This window comes from Bemisia tabaci, chromosome 3 (genome assembly GCF_918797505.1).
Source record: "Bemisia tabaci chromosome 3, PGI_BMITA_v3".
Classification (NCBI taxonomy): Eukaryota; Metazoa; Arthropoda; class Insecta; order Hemiptera; family Aleyrodidae; genus Bemisia; species Bemisia tabaci.
Genome location: NC_092795.1, coordinates 41721672 through 41740902, shown reverse-complemented (window position 1 = coordinate 41740902; position 19231 = coordinate 41721672). Strand labels below are relative to the sequence as shown.

Genomic DNA, 19231 nt, shown 5'->3' with positions numbered 1-19231 from the left:
AGCTACAGAGAACAAAAAAATGTAAGACAACTGAAAAAATTGACAATATTTTTATTTGTCAAATTGTTGATTGTACAGAACAGAAAAAAAGGGAGAAAATGCAATCAGAACTTAATTCATATGCTTTAAAGTGAGGCAAAATCAACTTGATATTTTTTTACTAAAAAATGTGAAGCTGATGAGAATATCAATAAAACGATCAAGTGATTAAAATATGTAGCATTACAATTAATACATAAACTGGTACACGGCTGTGAGAAGAAATAATTTGCTGAACTTGGCAGTCCTAACTCACCAAAATACGCCTCCTTTGTGAATCTGAAACAAAACAGACGAGAAAATGAAAATGATTTTTAGAAGAAGATTGATATATAAATCAGCTCTTGCAAAAACACCCGGAGTTTAATCTTCCCAATTTTGAGAAGACTGCTAACAACAGCATGGGCTATATAAGATGAAAGAATTACTGAACAACTACCATCACACTTATAGTCTTAATTAAAGAGTGACAAATGGGTGGGGGACAAAGAATGTTGGTGCAAGACTAGAGGGTTTGTTAATACGTAGTACCATCCAGTACCAGTTTGGTTGAAAATTCAGTCTGAACATCGCCTATCCAGAATTTCTTAACAATATTTGGAGGAAAAAAGTAAAAATTGGGAAAAGCAGACGCTAGCTGTTACTGCAAGAGCTTATTCACACAATAAAAGTGAGGTAAAAAGGGACACAGCAACTAAGTAGGTAGTAAATTTACATAACCTAAGAAGGAGAGGATTTAAATCAAGTATGAAGACAGTACAGAAAAATAAAATCATTACATCAGTGTTCCAGGTGAAACTCACAAAACTACTATTACAAGATGAGACAGTTAACTATGATTAAAATCGGTTTCATACTTGCAAAATAGGAAAGAGGGTGGGCAAAGTTTATTGCCATAGCTTTGAATGATGCTTTGCACTGGAGTCATTTTACTAACCCTGCTGGAAGATTAGCAATAAGAAAGCTATGGTTTGAGCCCAGTTCTGTCACCTTCGGTTCAAACTGATCCTCAAGTTAAAATCTGACAGACACCGCGAGCACCAGTTAAACTAGTACTAGAGGTCAGGATTTATTTTACCACTTGTCCCAACTAACAAGAAAATAAGACCAGGTCGGTGGTAAGGGATCTTATTTTCCACTGTAAAATTTTCTTTGTCTTTTCTTAAATGAATGGTAGAAGAAAATCTGGCAATTTTTACGCAAGGTTCATTCTAACAGCTCAAAGACCAAAAAAGATGAGTCCTGGAGTTTTAAGACAAAAACTCTTGGGTTGGAGATAATCATGGTTTAAGTTTTTGAAAAAAGAAAATTTTCTCACTGAAGATAAGGTACTTCTTTTACAGATCTGTTATTCAGATCATTCAATTTACTGTGCTGGCCTTTAAAACGTCAAAAAAGGCATTAAAGTTTTGCTATGTTATAGGAATAAAATTGCCCGGAGGAAATATTTAAATCAAAAGAGACTATCTCCATTGCGACCTTAGAACTGAGTTGCACAAGAAAGCACGCATGACAGAGCCATGCTTATGCTACTATGGGAGATATTTCAAGATTCAAGCTTGACCTACTGATAGAGACATTCTTTAAAAAATAGAAATCATCTGCAAAGAAGTAAAAGTCTTCAGCAAAAGTTGTATTATTGCAGGTCAAGATTTCTCTTACTTCTGTTGTTAATTACTGAAAAATTGGTGAGGGAAGGGATATTACTGTTTTGCTCTTAAGCAAATCAGATCACTGATCAGTTGACATCTTCCTTGGTGATGAAGTAATTTTGACAGAGATTCTTAAGTGCTAAAGTATTTTGAATGGAGAAATAAAATAATTGTTCTAGGTAGAAAACTGAGAAAATATCTTAAAGGATATTGATTTAGTGATAGAACAAAACAGCACTTCGTAAAGTTATCCCATTGGAAAAATTTGTAAAAACCCTGCATGGCAGCTATTGATGTAGAGAAGTGAAAACTTTGGTGAACAGATCAAATTAACATGACTTTCTTCAACTCATAAAAAAGAAAATTTTCATACGTTTTTTCCTTAGAGAGGACATTCTTGAGAGTGTTTTGCTACAAAACCAGCAATATCAGAGCTTCTGATAGAGGAAGATTTAAATTTTAAATGATAAATAATATTAAAAAAGAAAACAGTAGTTAGGCGTAAAATAAGCAATGAAAAAATAAGTAAATATATCTTTTTGATACTCGAAAAGACCGAAGGTGTGAACACAGTTCCAAGCAAAGGTTTCCAACTCTTCTCCTGTTGTTTTGGCTCTTTAGCAGCAAACCTGAAAGAAAGCAAACAATTTTGCGTTCAAATTTCAGTGCTAAAAAAGACACGATTGCACGATTTTTTTTTTTTTTACCTATTTCATCTTCTGAGAATAAGTGCAAAAAAAAACCTTTATTCTGCAGTTTCCATTTACCTAAATCTTAGCTGAGAGAACTACTTTAAAGTTGGCCAGACCTCAAACTAAATTTCAAATGAAAAAATGTCATGCCAGTAGATTTTGATTTTCTTAAATTATTATATATGAGCCACTAGGTAAGTGTAGTTGACGTGGACATTAAAGTTAGAGAAAAAGTGTTTTTCACAAAAATATCAGGCTGAAAAATTTAACCTTGAGATGTCACTCCTGAAAGCAACTGATCTGGCAGTACACGGAGATCTTTATAGAATTTCTTTATTTGATCAAATGCAGTAAATAGGAGCTTCACACCTATTTTAAAAGTAGTGTTACCTTCCTTAAAAAAAGAGGAAGAATAAAGAAAAATTGATAAGTTAAAACTTTGTTCATCATAAACACTATAGTAAGAGAATAAAATCGAAATTTTTTTTATTCTTTCTGTTTTTTTAATTTAAACATTAATTTTTCATCTTTGGCAAGCTAATATTTTCATAGACATTTAATAGGTAAATCAACAGTCAATTCTTTCCGAACTATAAAATCATGAAATAAAAGGGGGGAAATGAGCTCATGGACTGCCAATGAGTTTGCTTCATTTGGCTTAAGACTAGAGGTTCCGATACCTTGAAATTCACCTTTAAAACAAAAACTGTTTAAACCAAACCAGAGGGCTTGTAGGCAAAAACAGAATTGAAGGAATGCACTCCATACTTCCTCTTCCAAGTTGCGAGTAGCAGTACCAGACCATGAAAACAATGAAGAGCTTAATCAACTAAAAGCAGTATTGGAAGTTTAACTTGAGGGCATAGGTGCAGGTAGGGCACTTTGGTGTTTCAGTGCTTCAAAATTTCTTTAGATGAAACATTTATTCTTTACTCTTTAAAATTTGATGACGTGATGCAACAACATTTTTAGTTAAAGCGACTGAAAAGTTTTTTCTTTTCTTTTTTCTTTAAAAAAAAAATTAAAAATTCTGTGACTGCCCAACAGAGAAATATATGTGTCTCCTTGGCCAAAACCTTTAATTACAGATATTTATGGCTTAAGAATAAATGGACGTATTTATGCTTGAAGGGACTATGTAATGTACATAGGGTTTACGTGCAACATTGTTCCTTTTACCATAAATACGTTCAAATGAGTGATGACTCCATTCATTCTTGGACATTTAAAAGTTAACCAAATTTTGGAATTGTAAATGCATTCAACTTTTAAACTTTACTTCGTGATAAAGGATGATGAAAAATGATAAGAATGTTTCCTGCATGATATGTTAATAAAAAGGAGATGTGCAAAGAAATATTTTGAATGAAACATTGAGTGCTAGCCTAGTTGTGAGCACAATATCAATAATGACACAAAAGTGCAAGAAAAAAAGAGAGATGGAACATAGAATGTATTTGGTTCCAAAGCTGTGATGATAATAAACTGTTAGAAAAAAAACCAGGATAAATAAAGAGACCTTCATGAAAAAAGGCCTTAACTGACGAAGAGGCGCATACTAAATGTCAACAAGACCTTTCATGGGAACAGGACAAAGGATACGCCCCAGTCAATAATGCTGCATTTTTGTTGCAGTCTACATCGTAGTCATAATACATATGATTATGATGTGCAAAACTGAATGATGCAAAGAGGATATGACACTAAATTAAATTACATTGCATTATGGGAGGGGGAGGGGGGAGAATGCAGGTGTGCTCATGGTAAAATTATTAAATTGCTAGAATATTCTCGGAATTTCAAAGGGATAAAAATACCAAAAACCAATTCAGAAAACAACTTTACCTGAAAAAAATTTTGGTTCAACACATGTCCAGTCATTTGCAGCAGGTTATAGACTCAGGATTCCATAGAGGCTGCTTCATTCCACGCAAAAAATGAGAGACTTCCTTCACAAGGCCAGGCAGAGGATAATGAAGAGACTTGGGATGTGCAGAAACAGGAACAGGGTAGATGACAGATAAAGATGAGCTTCCGCAACAGGATGAAAATGCAAGAAGATGACGATGGAGGTCAGATCCTCGTTGAGATGGGGTACATACAGCAGAGGAGTAAAGATGCTGATGAGTGAAGATCGGAGAAAACAATGATGACTCATGTAGGTCAGCGGAAAAGATGTCAGTTGGCGAAAACTAATGAGGGATGAGAAGAGCTGGAAACCGCTTGCTGGAAAAATCTGTGACCACTGCGCGAAACAAACTGCGGTGTATGGCTTCAAGGGAGAGAACACTGTTAAGCCTTGGGGGAAATGACAACAGACCATACAGTTCACGAATGCATGAATAGACAAAAGGCATTACACCAATCATCCAGATCACAGATAAACTAAGAAAAATTTGCTACAAATAAATATGCTACCCATAAATTTGAATTAAAGACCATTGGTGAATATAGTGTCATAAATAATTTTGATACATTCCTAACTTTTTAAACTATATGTATCTCGTTTAACTGGAATGACCATATATTCAACTCACTCAGTCAAGTGATGCGATAGAAATTTGTTTTGCTGTTAAAAGTTTATGGGTCAGACTGTTTGACTTCATTCACCACTTCAATTCCTCTATTTTTTGCATGCATATAAGTACGAGAGAAAGCAAACTTGTTGGATGTTTATTCACCCAAGAAGCATCTGAATTTCAAAAATAATTCTATTCTGACTAAATCTGAGTTAAAGTGAACTTAATCTTACAATTTGCCCAACCTTAGAACAAACATTTCACCTATTAGAAATTCAACTTACAGGTGAAGGCACTTAGAAGTTGTTCAAAAGGTACCACGCCTTGGAAGAATGATCACATAAGAATGATGCAACGACACGGCGCAGGTGCTACCTCATACCATGCTTGACTTGACTTAAAAAGATTATGACACTAGCACACTCCCTTGAATGGCACTGCGCCGATAGCTTTTCACTGAATCCCCTACATTTCTTACAAATCCCTCATCTTTCTGACTCCTCCTGCTGCTGCGAACTTTCTAGCTTTCCCGGTTTTCCAGATCATCAGAGAACTTGTCATTAACAACATGTATACGAGTACATTCATTGTGAACCTTAAATTTTTATGAATCGAAATTTCTCACAATGCCACAATCCTACACAGGGGATGAAAACTGCCAACACAGTTCCAATTAGGGGTGAGTCAAGGTATTTTCTGCCATCACTCAACTTTGGGGAAGTTGAGAATTTTATCCATCTGTTCGAATCAATGAAATGTGTGCAAATGGATTATGTAGTCATCCCCATGAGCTTTTTTGCATTTTCCAAGAAACTGTCCTCGGCTGACTTACTTGTCTCCTGTCAAAAATGACATCAATTGTTTTCCTATGCTTCCTTGAGGTCCTGCGATTACTTTGATCACAAAATTTGGAGAACTGAAAAGTATTTTGAGGACACAACTTTTTAATTTTAGTCATGTTGTTGATGGATGAAGACTATCTTGCTTTTTTTCATAATTGGGGTTATCCGGAAGGTGTATGAGAGATTATTAACTTTAGTGTCTGGCACAAACATCCACTTTTAACTTACCGCTTTTAGTCACTTGAACTGCCACTTTCTTCTGAAGGCTTCTGTTGCTTCTGCTTCTTCATGGACTTAAGAGCTTTTTCACGAAGGCGCTGCTCACGTTCTTCAGAGGGTTCTGAATCAACATCGGAATCCTAAAATATAAAATAGAATGGATGTAACTGGTTGAAAAATTGGGACGTTCATGAGGAAGAGTGTAGCTAAGCATGACTATACAGAGATACGCACCACTTACTTTGATATAATGTCAACATCTTTGTCTTTAACCCTTTGAGCCCTAGGTTTTCGCGCGGCCGCCCGCGACCCCGGCCTAGGTTTTTTCCCGGCAGCGCGCAAATTTAGATGTTTTCATTGACTCAATCTGGGTAATTATTTCGGCAATAGATTGCACACTTAGCCGTCGTTTATCCATTTTATGACAAACAATCTCATTAAATCTTTTAATCAAACACTTTTACTTCACTAACATCGAACAAAAACGCCGGTAGAAAAACGAAAATCGGATTGTTTACATCACGGCAAATCAAGCACGGCAACTGAGAGGTTACCTTGATGCGGTTTCTCCGGATGGCACCGCACTTTTTCGGCAGTAGTCTAAAGTTGTAGATCACATCCTTCCCGACAGAATGCATATGCTACATGACTTGATACACCGATTACAGAGTGAGCTAGAGGGGAATCTCTGGCCGGCGGTCGCAACACGAGATAACTCATGCGTAGGCCCGGGCGTGCGGTATGCGCTACACGAGTTAACTCGTGCGTAGGCCTCAAAGGGTTAAAAGTCAAACTATTTATGGATGGTTTTTGTTGTTCCCCAAAAGATTATGCAAGGCATGCTAAGAATCTCAAACTTCAGTATAATTGAGATGTAACATAGCCCGTTGCGCCCAGGTGCAATGATCAAATTTAAATGAGTGAAAACTGAAATATACAAGTTAGTTTATCTTTTTAAATAAACAATTTTGACATTTTTACCCCCTTGATTCCAAATTTATTTGAAGTAGATTGTAATCCCAAAATCGGAAGGACTGGTATTTTTGTTCAATTAGAAGTATTTATAGGCTAAAACTGTGACTGAATTTGGCTACTAAAATTTGGAAAAGAGAAAGAACAGAAAAATCGATAAAATCCTAAAACCAATTACTTACAGAACTACTTGCATCCTCTTTGCGTTTCTTATGTTTCTTGTGCTTCTTGTGTTTCTTGTGCTTCTTATGTTTCTTGTCCTTTTTCTTCTTTTTCTCATCACCATCACTTTCCTGCAAATCACAAAATATGATTTTCAACCCTTTAAAAAAAAATTAAAATATATTCTGGAAATTTTTGCTGTCTTAAATAGAATTTGCACTATTTTTTCAATAGAAATAGCCAATGGCAGTAAAAAATTACACTTGACGCGGTGACAACCCAGCAAAAAGAGCCCTTCCTGCCGTAAGTTAACATGTTAAAATGTGGTTGAGGATTTTTTTGATGCATTTGATTGAAGAGGTTGGCAGTGCATCGATTAAAAATGAATGAAAGTTGTCAGCTGGTATCAACATGCTTTTAGCGCAAATGTTTTCATATGATAGTATGAAAACAAATGAAAAGTGATTCTCCTCTGCTGCTACTACTTTTTTGCTTTAAATGCTTAGTCTATCTTCCTTTCAGGGACAACTTACTGGAATTCATTCGACTGAAAGACTTAAGAAGAATCAAATAGACAATTCATTCTACTTGCTAAGCAGGAGAATCGATGGAATGTTTCAGCACAGAAAACTGAGATTTTTTAGGAGTAATTATTGAGACTTACCTCAGAGCTAGAGCTGGAGGCCTTTGATTTCTTCTTCTTTTTCTTTTTGGAGGCTTTTTCTACACTCCGCTCAGATGAAGAAGAATCCTTCTTATGCTTCTTCTTTGCTGGTTCATCTTCTTCAGAAGAGCTCGAATCTTTTCTTTTCTTTTTCTTCTTCTCCTTTACCTGCAGAAATGAACGGATTCATATTACAACCCATGAAATACATCAAATCAACGGAGGGAGGAACAAATGGGGAAGAGGAGTCATAATCTTTCCTTTTTAATCTGAATTGAGAGGATATCAGGCTCATATGCATTGATGCACATTTTTTTTTAAGGAGATTGTGTGAGCGAGAATATGCGTGGGTACTTCGGCTTGAAAGAAAAATTGGATAAGGAAGTAACTTTGAATGAGCATTTGAATGCATGTGATACTCTATTCAAGAACAGCATACTATACAAATGGTGATAGTGATGTGTGGTGAAGTCACAGTGCTTCACTACATTATTCAATTATTTACTTTTAAGACGACTCATCAATTGAAAGGATATTTTCCGGGGTGGGCGAGCGAACTTAACTTTTGAGTCCAGTTCACCTAGTCTTAAAAGTAGGTGAGGTTCCAGCAAGCACTGAACTCAATTTAAGTGAGGATGACCCAAGCTTCTTTGGGTTTTCGAGCCAAAAACACTACGATGAATAAGGTCTGGGCGGATGGACCAAGACAAAGCTAAATATTAAATTCCACTGACAAAAAGTAAAGAGGTTTATCTTTACTATGGAGATAATTATGTGGTATTAGGTTTGTTTTGCGATGGCAGAGATCATTTCTGTTTAAGTCATTTTTGGAGCTAAACATACTAACACATCTTTTTAGCCTTGTTTCCGCATTTTTCTGTGTTTTCGATTGTCGTTTCCGTTTTGGGCTGCTTTTACATTCTCTTTGTTTTCCACCATACTAACACAAAAAGACTTACCTTTTCAACTTCAGACTTTTCAGAGTCGCTTGATTCATGCTTGCGCTTTTTCTTTTTCTTGGATTTATCATCATCATCTGATTCAGAAGACGAGTCTTTAGATTTTTTATGATGCGCCTGAAAAAACAAAGGTTACTCATTTAACAGAACAAAATACAGGATAATACCAATTCCCACAAATTTAAATCATGACGGGACCAAGTTTGAGTCCAACTTATTGAAGATTGGAACTAGGTATAAGTTGGTATAGATACATATCAAAAAGAAAGTGGAGATTTAAAAGTGTTGGGGAGAAATTCCTTTAAAAATGATAAATTCGCTCTTTTGGTTGAAAAAACCAGATATTAGATAACCCTCCTCCGAAAATATTTTGCTGGGAAATTATATGGCTGCAAAAACTTCTGAAACATATGATTGAAGTAAGGGTCATAATTCTACTCACATCACTGCTACGGCGTCTATGATCAGGTGATTCCGACTTCCTACGCGAGGTGCTTTTACCCTCAGAGCTCCTGAAATATAATAAGTACAAGAGAACTCATATTAGTATGTATTAAATGTAATAAACTCTCTATGAGTAAGTTTGAAACTTAGAATTAGCAGTTTTAGGATCTCAGATAAATTAAGATACACTGAGTCCCTCTATCCTACTTCATTTGTTGAGCCATACAATTTTGACGATTAGCTGACCATCTTAAAAAGAGAAAGAAAAAAAATGCTCCTCCAGTCAAATAGAGTGGGGCAGTTAAGGATAAGTAAAAAAAAGACTTTTAAACTTGGAATAATGTATAGAGGGAATAAGTGAGAGATTTCAGAGAAAAAACTTAACCATAAGTACATAAAATCTGAAACCAGACAATTCACTGAAAGTGGTGATTAGTGGACAGAAATTTCCTATCACTTTTCAGTCAATTAATTTTTTTTATTGTATTCGATCAGTATTCTGGATTGAGGAGTCTCAACCACTTAAATTCTATATTTTTCTTATAACATTGGACTCAGTAAAAAGCTTTCTAATACTTAGCCTCTCATCCTAGAGGAGATTTCTTTATGATAAATGGCCTGATTAAAACTATGAGCTTACCTGTCACGATCTCTGGATTTATCATGCTTGGAAGATTTTGCTTCCTTTTCTTCAGACTTTTTAAACGGTGATGGTGTTCTTGATAGGCTCCTTGAATACTAAAAAGAAAAGAAAAGAAAAAAAATTACTTTAAAGATTTTACAAGAATATGTTCATGAGTTTGATAGTAAATGACGTAACTTACTTACAGGCTTGTAATAGGTCACTACACCAAGTTATCATTTGCCACTTAATTAATATTGATGCTTAAGATCATGGATGAAATGCATATTTCCTTACACTTTTGCAATGAGGAATGCTGTTGAGTGATGGGCAAAACAATTAACAGCTTTTCCAAATACTTTTATCTTTTAATGACACATTTTTTACTTGCTGGGTCAACCATACGGATTATTACTTGACGAAAAAAACCCACATTATCGGTAAGTTTATTTTTTTCTGCCTAATCCATTGACTTAAAGCAATGGCTCTGATCCTACAGTAGACTTAATTTAAATACTAAAGAAGTGTATACTCACAGGGCTCTTTGATTTTGATCGGCGGCTGGTTGACCTTGACCGACGTCGACTAGACGATCTACGCCTGGAAAATGAGAAAGAATATTAAATATGTAAGAGAGATAAGTTGTAAATTTTGTTCCTTAGAAAGAATATTCTGTAATAAATGAGATATTCATATGAGATAGTTGTGATCTCAGGGCCACCAAATGGACTAAGTAGCACAGCACTGAACTTCTTCTTATCTAATATGCTAGCAATTTAAAAGATATAACTATATAAAACTTAACTACATGGACCTGGGTTTATTGGATGTGCATAATATTTAGTGTTTGTTATTGTTAATAATTTTAAGTTATATCATAAGTAGGATCAAAATAGAAGCAGACGAATTTGCATTAAATTTGTTGAATGCTTCATACAAATGTCATAACCAATGACCTTAATCTGCTGGTCGGAGTAGCACCAACAATGAACACAGTTCACTTTATCCTTCCATAAATTGATGTTTCGATGATTGAAAATAAATAATAATTCTACAATAAATATAGAATCAATTATCACATCAATGATAAAAATAAAACTGGGAGAAAAATTTATGACTGGACTTACTTACCTCTTTCTATCAACATCACGGTCTCGATCCTTTCTATCTTTCTCCCTGTCTCTATCTCTGGTTGCCGCTTTAGCTCGTTCTCGTTCACGTTCTGCTTCTCTTTCACGCTCTTTTTCCTTCTCTTTCTCACGTTCACGTTCTCTTTCTCTCTCTCTGCGTTCTCGCTCACGTTCCCTTTCACGCTGCTCTCTTTCTCGTTCCCGTCTCTCTCTTTCACGGCGTTCTCGCTCCCTTTCTCTGCGTTCTTCCTCTCTCCTCTGCCGTTCCTCTCTTTCTCTCCTTGCACGCTCACGGAATCTACGTTCACGCTCACGTGCGCGTTCTCGTTCACGCTCTCTTTCTCTATCTCTATCAGCAGACCTGCGGCTACTTCGGCGGCTGTAGCGGTCCCTAGAGCGCGATTTAGAGCGTCTGCGGGATCTAGATCGAGATTTATCACGGCGATCCTAAAAGAACAGAAGTAAACATTAGGTAAGTATTCACATTAATGTGAGACTCAAGAAGAAGAAAATATAAAAAAAGTAATTTTGCAGTTGAGAAACTTTTGACTGCTAAAGAATGTCCGTTTATTTCTAGTCAGTAAAAAAAGCTGCTGACACAAATTTTAAGCAAAGATGCAAGTTAATGAAAACTAGTAATCTAATAATTTCTCAAGTCAAGATGAATAAGAATTATATAGGCCAAGGACGAGCCAGTAATTTAATAGCTACTTATTCTGGATAGGATGGATTAATATTTGAAAAGTTGCTCATACAACTGAGCACAGAGCAGTTCGTAAGTAAAACCCAATTAAGTTGAAATTTGAAAAGATTTCTAACTTTTTGTTCAGCCATAATGAAGGTTAAATTAGATGAATGACCCTTACCATTCTCATGATAAAATTTTAGATTCTACTGCTTTACTCAGTGGAAAATTTCGGGGGGACGATCTGATATCTGTCACGAGATGGCTAAGTCAAGCACAAAAAAGAAAGAAAAGAATTCGTTGAAATGGGCTTATACTTACTCTGCCATGGCGGGAACCTTTTCGGTAATGGTCCGAGTCACTGTCAGAGGATTCATCTTTGTTTGATCTATACTGACGCTTTTTTTGGATGCTATTTTCTTTCTTGCGAATTTCAAAGTCACTGTCCTTGGAAGCTTTGTCTGAGAAGAAGAACACATCAAATGAGAGTTAATAATGAAAAATGTCTAGGTAATGCTGATAGCTTCAAAAATTTTACATTGAAACAAGAAACATGGGTTCAACAGAAAAAATGAGTGTGTGTGTAAACCCATCTTGCGTTTATCACTAGACAGAGGGTTGTAGGTATGTTTTAAAGCCGTTACAGTTGTCCAGTATGAAAACCAATAACATGTTTAAAACTTAACCTATTCAGCCTTGACTTAAGCTAGCCACGGCATCCACCCCTGGCATAGGTTAAAAATTGGAGATTAGGCAAAAATATCCTGCTTCTATCATTTTTGTTTTCAATATTTTTTGTGTCTTTTTCTTATGGTTTCTTCTTTACTGTGAATTGATTTTTGGTGTATTGGGTAAATGAATGAATAATTTTTGATTTCATTGATGTAAATTTTCTTTTAAAACCAATTCATATAATTATGATTATGTTACAACAGTGAATGAGAATTCTAAATGTGAGGAGGCTTTGGACATAGCAGTCAAGCTTCCAAAATCAGTAAGACATTCATCTAGGTTGAGTAGATACTAGAGTTCACAGTTTACTAGGAGTCAATCAGGCTTTCATGCTTAAATTCTTGGTCATGGCTGGCTGACATATTTATTGAACTGGCACAGCAGCAAGTTTTATTCAGAGCCTTCTTCTTTGCAATCTTCATGCTCTCAGATAAACATTAATGTATCAAAAATGTTCACAGCTCAAAAAAATTTTAGACGGCTTTAGAAGAGCAGGCCTGAAAAATAACACACCAAGTTTTCAGATAGTAATAGAATACGCGATAACACCATGAACTTGAGATAGATGATTACAGTATGCATGGCTCTTCTTAAAAATCTACCGGTAATTTTTTTTCAGATCAGGATTGCATGTTAATACTTTGAAGGTAGTATTGTAAGGTTTTTACCAGAGTGCTTCGATGATGAGGAACTACTACTTGAGCTGCGAGATTTGTCACGGCGATCAGACTTCGATTTGGACCTTGAGCGAGATCTTGAGTGCGATGGAGAGCGTTTTTTGTGATTGCCGTTGTCAGCATCACCATTCCGGGCAGAATCTGAGCCAGAAGATCCAGACCTTGACCTGGATCGATTCTCTTTTTTCACCTTCACTGGCGACCTGCAATATCATCATAGAAACAAATACAATTAATTAAAAAGATTCTGTGAGAGAACAATGTAAAAAAATAAATTTGATGCGTGTAATCACTGAAGAAAGTCCTTTAGTGCAGAACTGAATCCTAACATCTTCTAAATTCAGATTCCAACAAAAAGAATAGTTTTTTCTTAATAAATGTCTCATATTCGGACCACATTTTTTCTCTCTTTTTTTAAGAATCCCTCACAAACCATGCTTCAATAGAAATAATTTTCAAAACTTCCCTGCTCTGAGTACGGGGCCTGCTGGATTTCTGATTTCAGTCTTACAATGAATCAATAATCAATATACAAAATATCTATTACCGGGTTTCACTGGGTATAGTTAAAAAAGTGTAATTTGTACTCAAGAGTATGTAATGTACGTATACTTCAAAATATACATACCCTGATTCGCTTCTGTCACCGGATTTAGACCGTGATCTGGATCGTGAGGTAGATTTTGTATCATCGCCTTTTCCTTTTTTGCCCTCAGCATCATCACTGTGAAAATTAAAATACAAAAAGTGAGACTAGAAGTCCTAAGAAGGATGCTGGAAAAGTGCCAGGACAGCTAAATGTCTTTCAAGCATTGGCAGTTAGAGTTACCTGGTCAAAATTTTGAAAGTTCGAGCCTAAAGGCTTGATTGAAATTTAGAGGGATGAAAAGAGATTTAGCATTCAATAAAATAAAAACAAGAAAATAATTAATGTTAGATTACCTTTTTCCATTTTCATTTTGAGGAGAGGAACTCCGAGCAGTGCCGTTATCTAACTTTGCCTTATCTTCCTTCTTCGAAATACTGGAATAAAATTGAATAATGAATGAAAGAGGTATTATTTAGATGAGCGGAGACAATTTGGGTACACATACAAAAAATACGGGACATACATCTCAGGATGTCAGAAACACTGAGCCACTGGAATTTTGGCCCAAGATTTATCATTAGATGTAGACATTTCATTGCTAGAAATAGAAAATTCAAATGCTACGCTTTTAATTTCCTACGTAAAACCACTAAGTGTGCAAAGCAGTGTAAGTATAATTTTTTAAATGTATTGAAGGAGGGATCTTGGTTACCTGAAAACTCTGGTATGTCGGTTTTGTTCAATTGGATAAGAACTAAATAATTTTTTCTGGGCAGCAAAGAACTAGATGTCAATCAGTTGTGAAGGAAAGGGAGGAAAACAGTTAGCAGATACAAATAGTTTCTTTTTGTTGCTGAAGGAAAACAATAAAGATCTTACGCAGGCAGCCTAAAATATAGTTACGAAATAAGAGAAAATTTAAGGAGCTTTGCCGACTTCTTCAAAATAAGAGCTTATGAAGGTTTTAAAAATAAAATAAAGAGGTTGAATTACAATATAGAACTTGTTAAGGTACCATTGACCTGATCATTCATTTGTGGCTGGCTTAAATTTAAGGGAGAACCCCTCCTAAAAACTGAGAATCTTGTTAAATACCTCCTGGATCTGGATCGAGATCTCTTGTGATCTTTGCTACGACTCTTCTTGTCATCTCGGTCCCTATCACGGTGGCGATCCTTGTCCTTTGATCGATGTCGCTCCCTGGAATGGCTCCTCCTCCTACAGAATCAAACAAATGTATTTATCTTCTGATCATTTCAAGGATATCTAATACAATAATTTAAAAAATTGGCACCAGTCTACTTACAGAGTACAGCATGCTTGCCAGAGATTTGCTTGAATTGATTTTTGCTTTGTTTGCTTTTAGTAGATACACTAAGTACAGGCTACAGCAGAGGTATACAGTAATACCTTCACTATACAAACATTCCTCCGAGTGGAAAGAAAGTATGGATTAAGTAGGTACTATCAAGGCAAACAGGACCTCAAATTAAAAGCTTGTCATCTTGTCAATGCTATCATTCATAAAAATAAGAAAAGACAAATTTTACTTACTTATCTTTCTTTTTATCCCTGGATTCCCGCTCTTTCTCCAATTTCTTGGCAATGTCATTTATCTTCTCTTGCTCTTCCTGAAATGCAAAAAAAAATATAACAATCAGAGGATATGTAGAAGATCAAACAACTCAGCTTTGAAAGCGGATCAATGACGTCCCAAGAAAAGTCATACAAGTAGTTGGAAGCCTGCACAGAAAATTTCCAATTTTTTTCTTAATCAGCTATAATTGAGAATGTGAAGTAAAAGAAAATATATGAAAAAACACTAGAGACAAAATGAACAGGCTTTTCTATGATTGAAAGTATGACTTTTGACAGACTGCTGTACGCAAACTAAGTAGGTTAGGTTGTAAATAAAATCTGATAAAAAAAAAGAGATAAAAATAAACAGGGTGCAACAATTAAAATCTTTCATCTATCTTGGCACGTTGTTTGTCACATTTGGCAAAATAATCAGGGATCTTTGTGGGATTGGAACTTGTTCACTTAAGCCGGATATGAAAACTTTGAGTGAATGAAGAAGCTAGTTTTTGAGAAGGAGCCAAGTTATACGAAATGCAGAAACAAAAATTTAATTACCATTCTCTTTTTAATTTCTTCTTTTTTCTTTTCAATAAATTGCTCCGGAATGCCTGTCACTGAATCTTGGGCAGATAGAAGGAGCTCCCAAAGGTCAGTCATGAAAACACGAGCATTTTTCCCATTTAGAAAACCTGTCAGATTGATCTGCATTTTCTTGGGGTCTGGAAACTAGAAAAAGAACAAAAAAACATAGAACATTCAATTAGGTTAATTTGTTCCTGAGAATTGGGAGACCTTAAAAAAATTGTAGTTTGTTTACAACTAGGCTGAGGAACTGCTCCAAAGTGATTATGAGTTGACTAAAAGACAGAAAACCACAAAATTTATAATTTTGCATCTAGATTGAGAAGAAAATTAAAACTCTTCAATTGTTTTCAACTTTCGGGGAGATGAAGAAAACCTTGCTTTCTAACTAATGAAGGGGCTGAGTTTCAACAAAGACAACATTTCAAAAACATACTTTCATACAGTACAAACCATGATTATGCTTGCTCATCAACTACTGATTGATTACGATTTAGCTGCTAAGGGATAATTAGAAGATGATGCTAGTCAGAAATTGAGTGACATTCTTGACTTGTTGAATCAATTGCTTTGAATCATTACATCGGATTTACAATAAGCTGTTTGCCGCAAAAGTTTACTTTGTGACAAATTCGATGTTTGAACTAATACAGGAATCTGTCTATAATGAGCTTAACTAAAAATTTTACCTTATTATTCGGCTCATCAAGACACACCATTGCATTAATCATTTTTGAGATTCTAGTAATTAGGAAAACAGCACGATATATGCTATGGATACTAGCTAAATATTTTGAGGCTGACACTATTGATGCACATCGGGATACACCTACCTTTTCTGCTTCAAGCTGGTTAAACACAAATTCCACCACGACATCATCTTCCATTCCCAGGAGCTTGGTGATTTTTTGACTGATCCAGGGTTTGATGGTGTCAAATTTGACTTTGGACATGTCAACCTATAAATAAAAAAATAGATGAATAAGAATAAATGCAGGATTGATGAACAGAACACAGCTTTTGTCTGCATTTTCACAATGACAGATTATTGCTCCAGTACAGATTTTCCAGCACGTTTACAGTAGTTAAAATAAGTGCAAAACAAAAAGTTACCTTTGAAATTTTGACATCAATAGATTTAATAGTTTTTAGCAGCTAGCGCTCTCTAGTGGTTGTAGCATACCTGTGTATACTTGTATTTTGACCGCAGAAGAAATATGGCAGAAAGAAACTAAGCTTATTGTTGCATTTAAGGAAAAGACACTACTGCACACACAGGCAGGGAAGGGGGGGTTCAAATGCAGTGCTTTTTGTATAGACCATTGTGGGTGAGGGAGTGGATCTCAGTAGAGATACTCAGCGATTGACCTGTAAAAATTGGTCTTGCTCCTGATCAATAGGGGCAGGACAGGTGTCTAGAGTCTGATAAACGCTATTAGTGGCGACATCATCATAGAGATTCTCCATTATACCGAATTGGATCCAAACAATAACATTGGCATAACCTTTTTCAATGCTACCAATGCGAAAAAATCGACATAAATCGCTTTTCTGTGACATGCCACTAAGTAATAGCGTCTATAGCACAGGACGTTAAATATATGGATATATATAAAAGAACAGCGAAGAAAAGGGGGCTGAAATTTACATCTACAAATATGTAAAAACTTACTCTTCTGGTGAGTGCATCTCCAAACTTCATTTGCTTGAGAAGTTTCTTTTCTTTGTCACTAAAGCGAGTGTCCTGCTCCGCTGTTGTCCCCTAGTAACAAACAAAAGCTTATCAGTCTTCCTGAGGTATTATGCTAACAGGGCAATATTTCTTCTTCTATTTATCAAAAATTAAAGTTAATATGATTGATTCAGGCTTCTTCTATAGACTTAGAAAACATTAATCATAATGAGTATGACTGTAGACCACCTAAGTAAAATTCAAGGTAAGGTGTTCCATCAAGGCCACAGATTACTTTCATTCGGAGAATTTTCAAAAAGATGCGTGCGAGTTCAATTATTACTGATGAAATATATCCATAAGATGTACATCATAACCTTTATCAATACTACAAATTGAAAAAGTGATACTCATCAAATATTCAATACCTGCTTGGGGGGTCTAAGTCAATCCACACATCTGTTCAGTGTGCTTTATGTACATAATGGAGAAGCAACATTCAATGAGCGATGTTGATACGCTAATGTTGGTTGGGGTTCAGAGTACGAATTACCTACTCTTACACGATTACTGAGTGATATATTAGGTACACATTGGGAGTGGTACCTTCGAATATAACCCAGCTTTCTTTGATTCGTAAATACAAACTTTCATATGTATACGGCACCCACAGGTAGATAGGCAGGTCATTTGTCTCAGAAAAATTAACAACATTGTATGCTTACCGTGTACATCATGATGGATTACGGTCACACAACTTGTAGAGTGTAGATAATTGTAGACTCAGAGGTGCTGAGTAGATCTAAAATAAGTCAATAAAGCACTACAGAGAGGTAGAAGTTGAAAGCAGCCATGACTCTGGGGTATGGGTTCAAGCACGCCTTCTCAAAACATGTATAATGCCCACGACACAGAGCTGTGTATTAATTACACTGTAAGTACATTGCGGTAACTTGAATTAATTTGAGGTCAAAGAATTATCACTAAAAAACGAAACAAATTCACAATATCCCTCTGACGAGTAGCGAAAATCAAGGTTGCCGGCCGTCACAAGCTTTCGATTCGCTCTGCGATGTTTGATGCTTGATTGACGCCAACGTTGGCGTTCGTTGTTGATTGTAGACATTAGCTATGGCGGTAAATTCAAAAAAAAGTCGAGGAAATAACCCATAGCACATGCATGGGTCAGGAGCAGGACGCATTTAACGTGAAACATTGCCGATAAATTCTGAAATATACATTTATGTGTTTCAAATTATAGGTCATAAGCCTTGAGCTATGCAATCATTCAAATTCCTCCATTATTGTTATGAAGTATGCAAATCACGTGTTTCGGTTTGCGGCGCGGCGTCGTGAAGGTGAGAAAAAATGAGGGGGAAAACAGGGCCGGATTAAGGGGGTGGCCACATGGGCCGCGGCCCATGGCGGCAAAATTAGGGGGCGGCAAATTTTTCAATTTTTTTAAATGCAGGTACAAAAAAATCGGATTCAGAAAAAAATTACAAATAAGAAAAGGTGACAAAATCTCTCATTTCCTGAGAGTTCATCAATTTCTAATTTTGTCGTATTTCGGTGGTGCAAAAGACTGCGCACCTTTAATTAGTTGAGTTAAGAGAAAAACCAAACACGTAATTTGGCCTGGAGCGGCGCGGCGCAAAGAGAAATGATGACGAGGACTTGAGATGAAAAGGAGAAGCCCTCGACGCGGCGGTCGGCATGGAACACATATTAGCGCCTACGAGACTGCATGAATACTTCACGCATTGCGTCAAACACACTACGTTCAACCGCGGTCGG

The 19231-nt window shown here is 36.0% G+C and overlaps 1 protein-coding gene across 3 annotated transcripts; it reads right to left on the bottom strand.

Annotated features, from left to right (window-relative positions):
• Window positions 1–31: 31 nt before the first annotated feature.
• On the bottom strand, window positions 32–18523 carry Srrm1 (Serine-arginine repetitive matrix 1). Of its 3 annotated transcripts, XR_011899564.1 has the most exons (22): window positions 18160–18523; window positions 17435–17524; window positions 16596–16721; window positions 15736–15906; window positions 15154–15230; window positions 14695–14817; window positions 13953–14033; window positions 13639–13734; window positions 13002–13213; window positions 11923–12062; window positions 10918–11363; window positions 10323–10386; window positions 9805–9902; window positions 9163–9232; window positions 8721–8837; window positions 7762–7929; window positions 7118–7228; window positions 5973–6103; window positions 4229–4681; window positions 3076–3212; window positions 2238–2320; window positions 32–318 (listed from the first exon to the last, which is right to left on the bottom strand). XR_011899564.1 is itself a non-coding variant. In XM_072298377.1 (19 exons), the coding sequence occupies exons 1-18, from the start codon at window positions 18169–18171 to the stop codon at window positions 5978–5980; spliced, it is 2328 nt and encodes a 775-aa protein (XP_072154478.1). In that variant the 5' UTR covers window positions 18172–18523; the 3' UTR covers window positions 32–318; window positions 5973–5977. The 3 variants fall into 3 exon arrangements, 1 of the variants encoding a protein (XP_072154478.1); XR_011899563.1 differs by lacking the exon at window positions 3076–3212; XM_072298377.1 differs by lacking the exons at window positions 2238–2320; window positions 3076–3212; window positions 4229–4681.
• Between the last annotated feature and the right edge of the window lie 708 nt (window positions 18524–19231).

What these genes read in the sequence shown, in the direction of transcription:
- Srrm1 (XM_072298377.1), bottom strand. An exon ending in GATCAAAATCAAAGAGCCCT is followed by an intron (nt 9,903 to 10,322) that starts GTGAGTATACAC and finishes TTTTCTTTTTAG; the next exon opens with TATTCAAGGAGCCTATCAAG. An exon ending in AAGAGGATGCAAGTAGTTCT is followed by an intron (nt 6,104 to 7,117) that starts GTAAGTAATTGG and finishes TTTATATTTTAG; the next exon opens with GATTCCGATGTTGATTCAGA.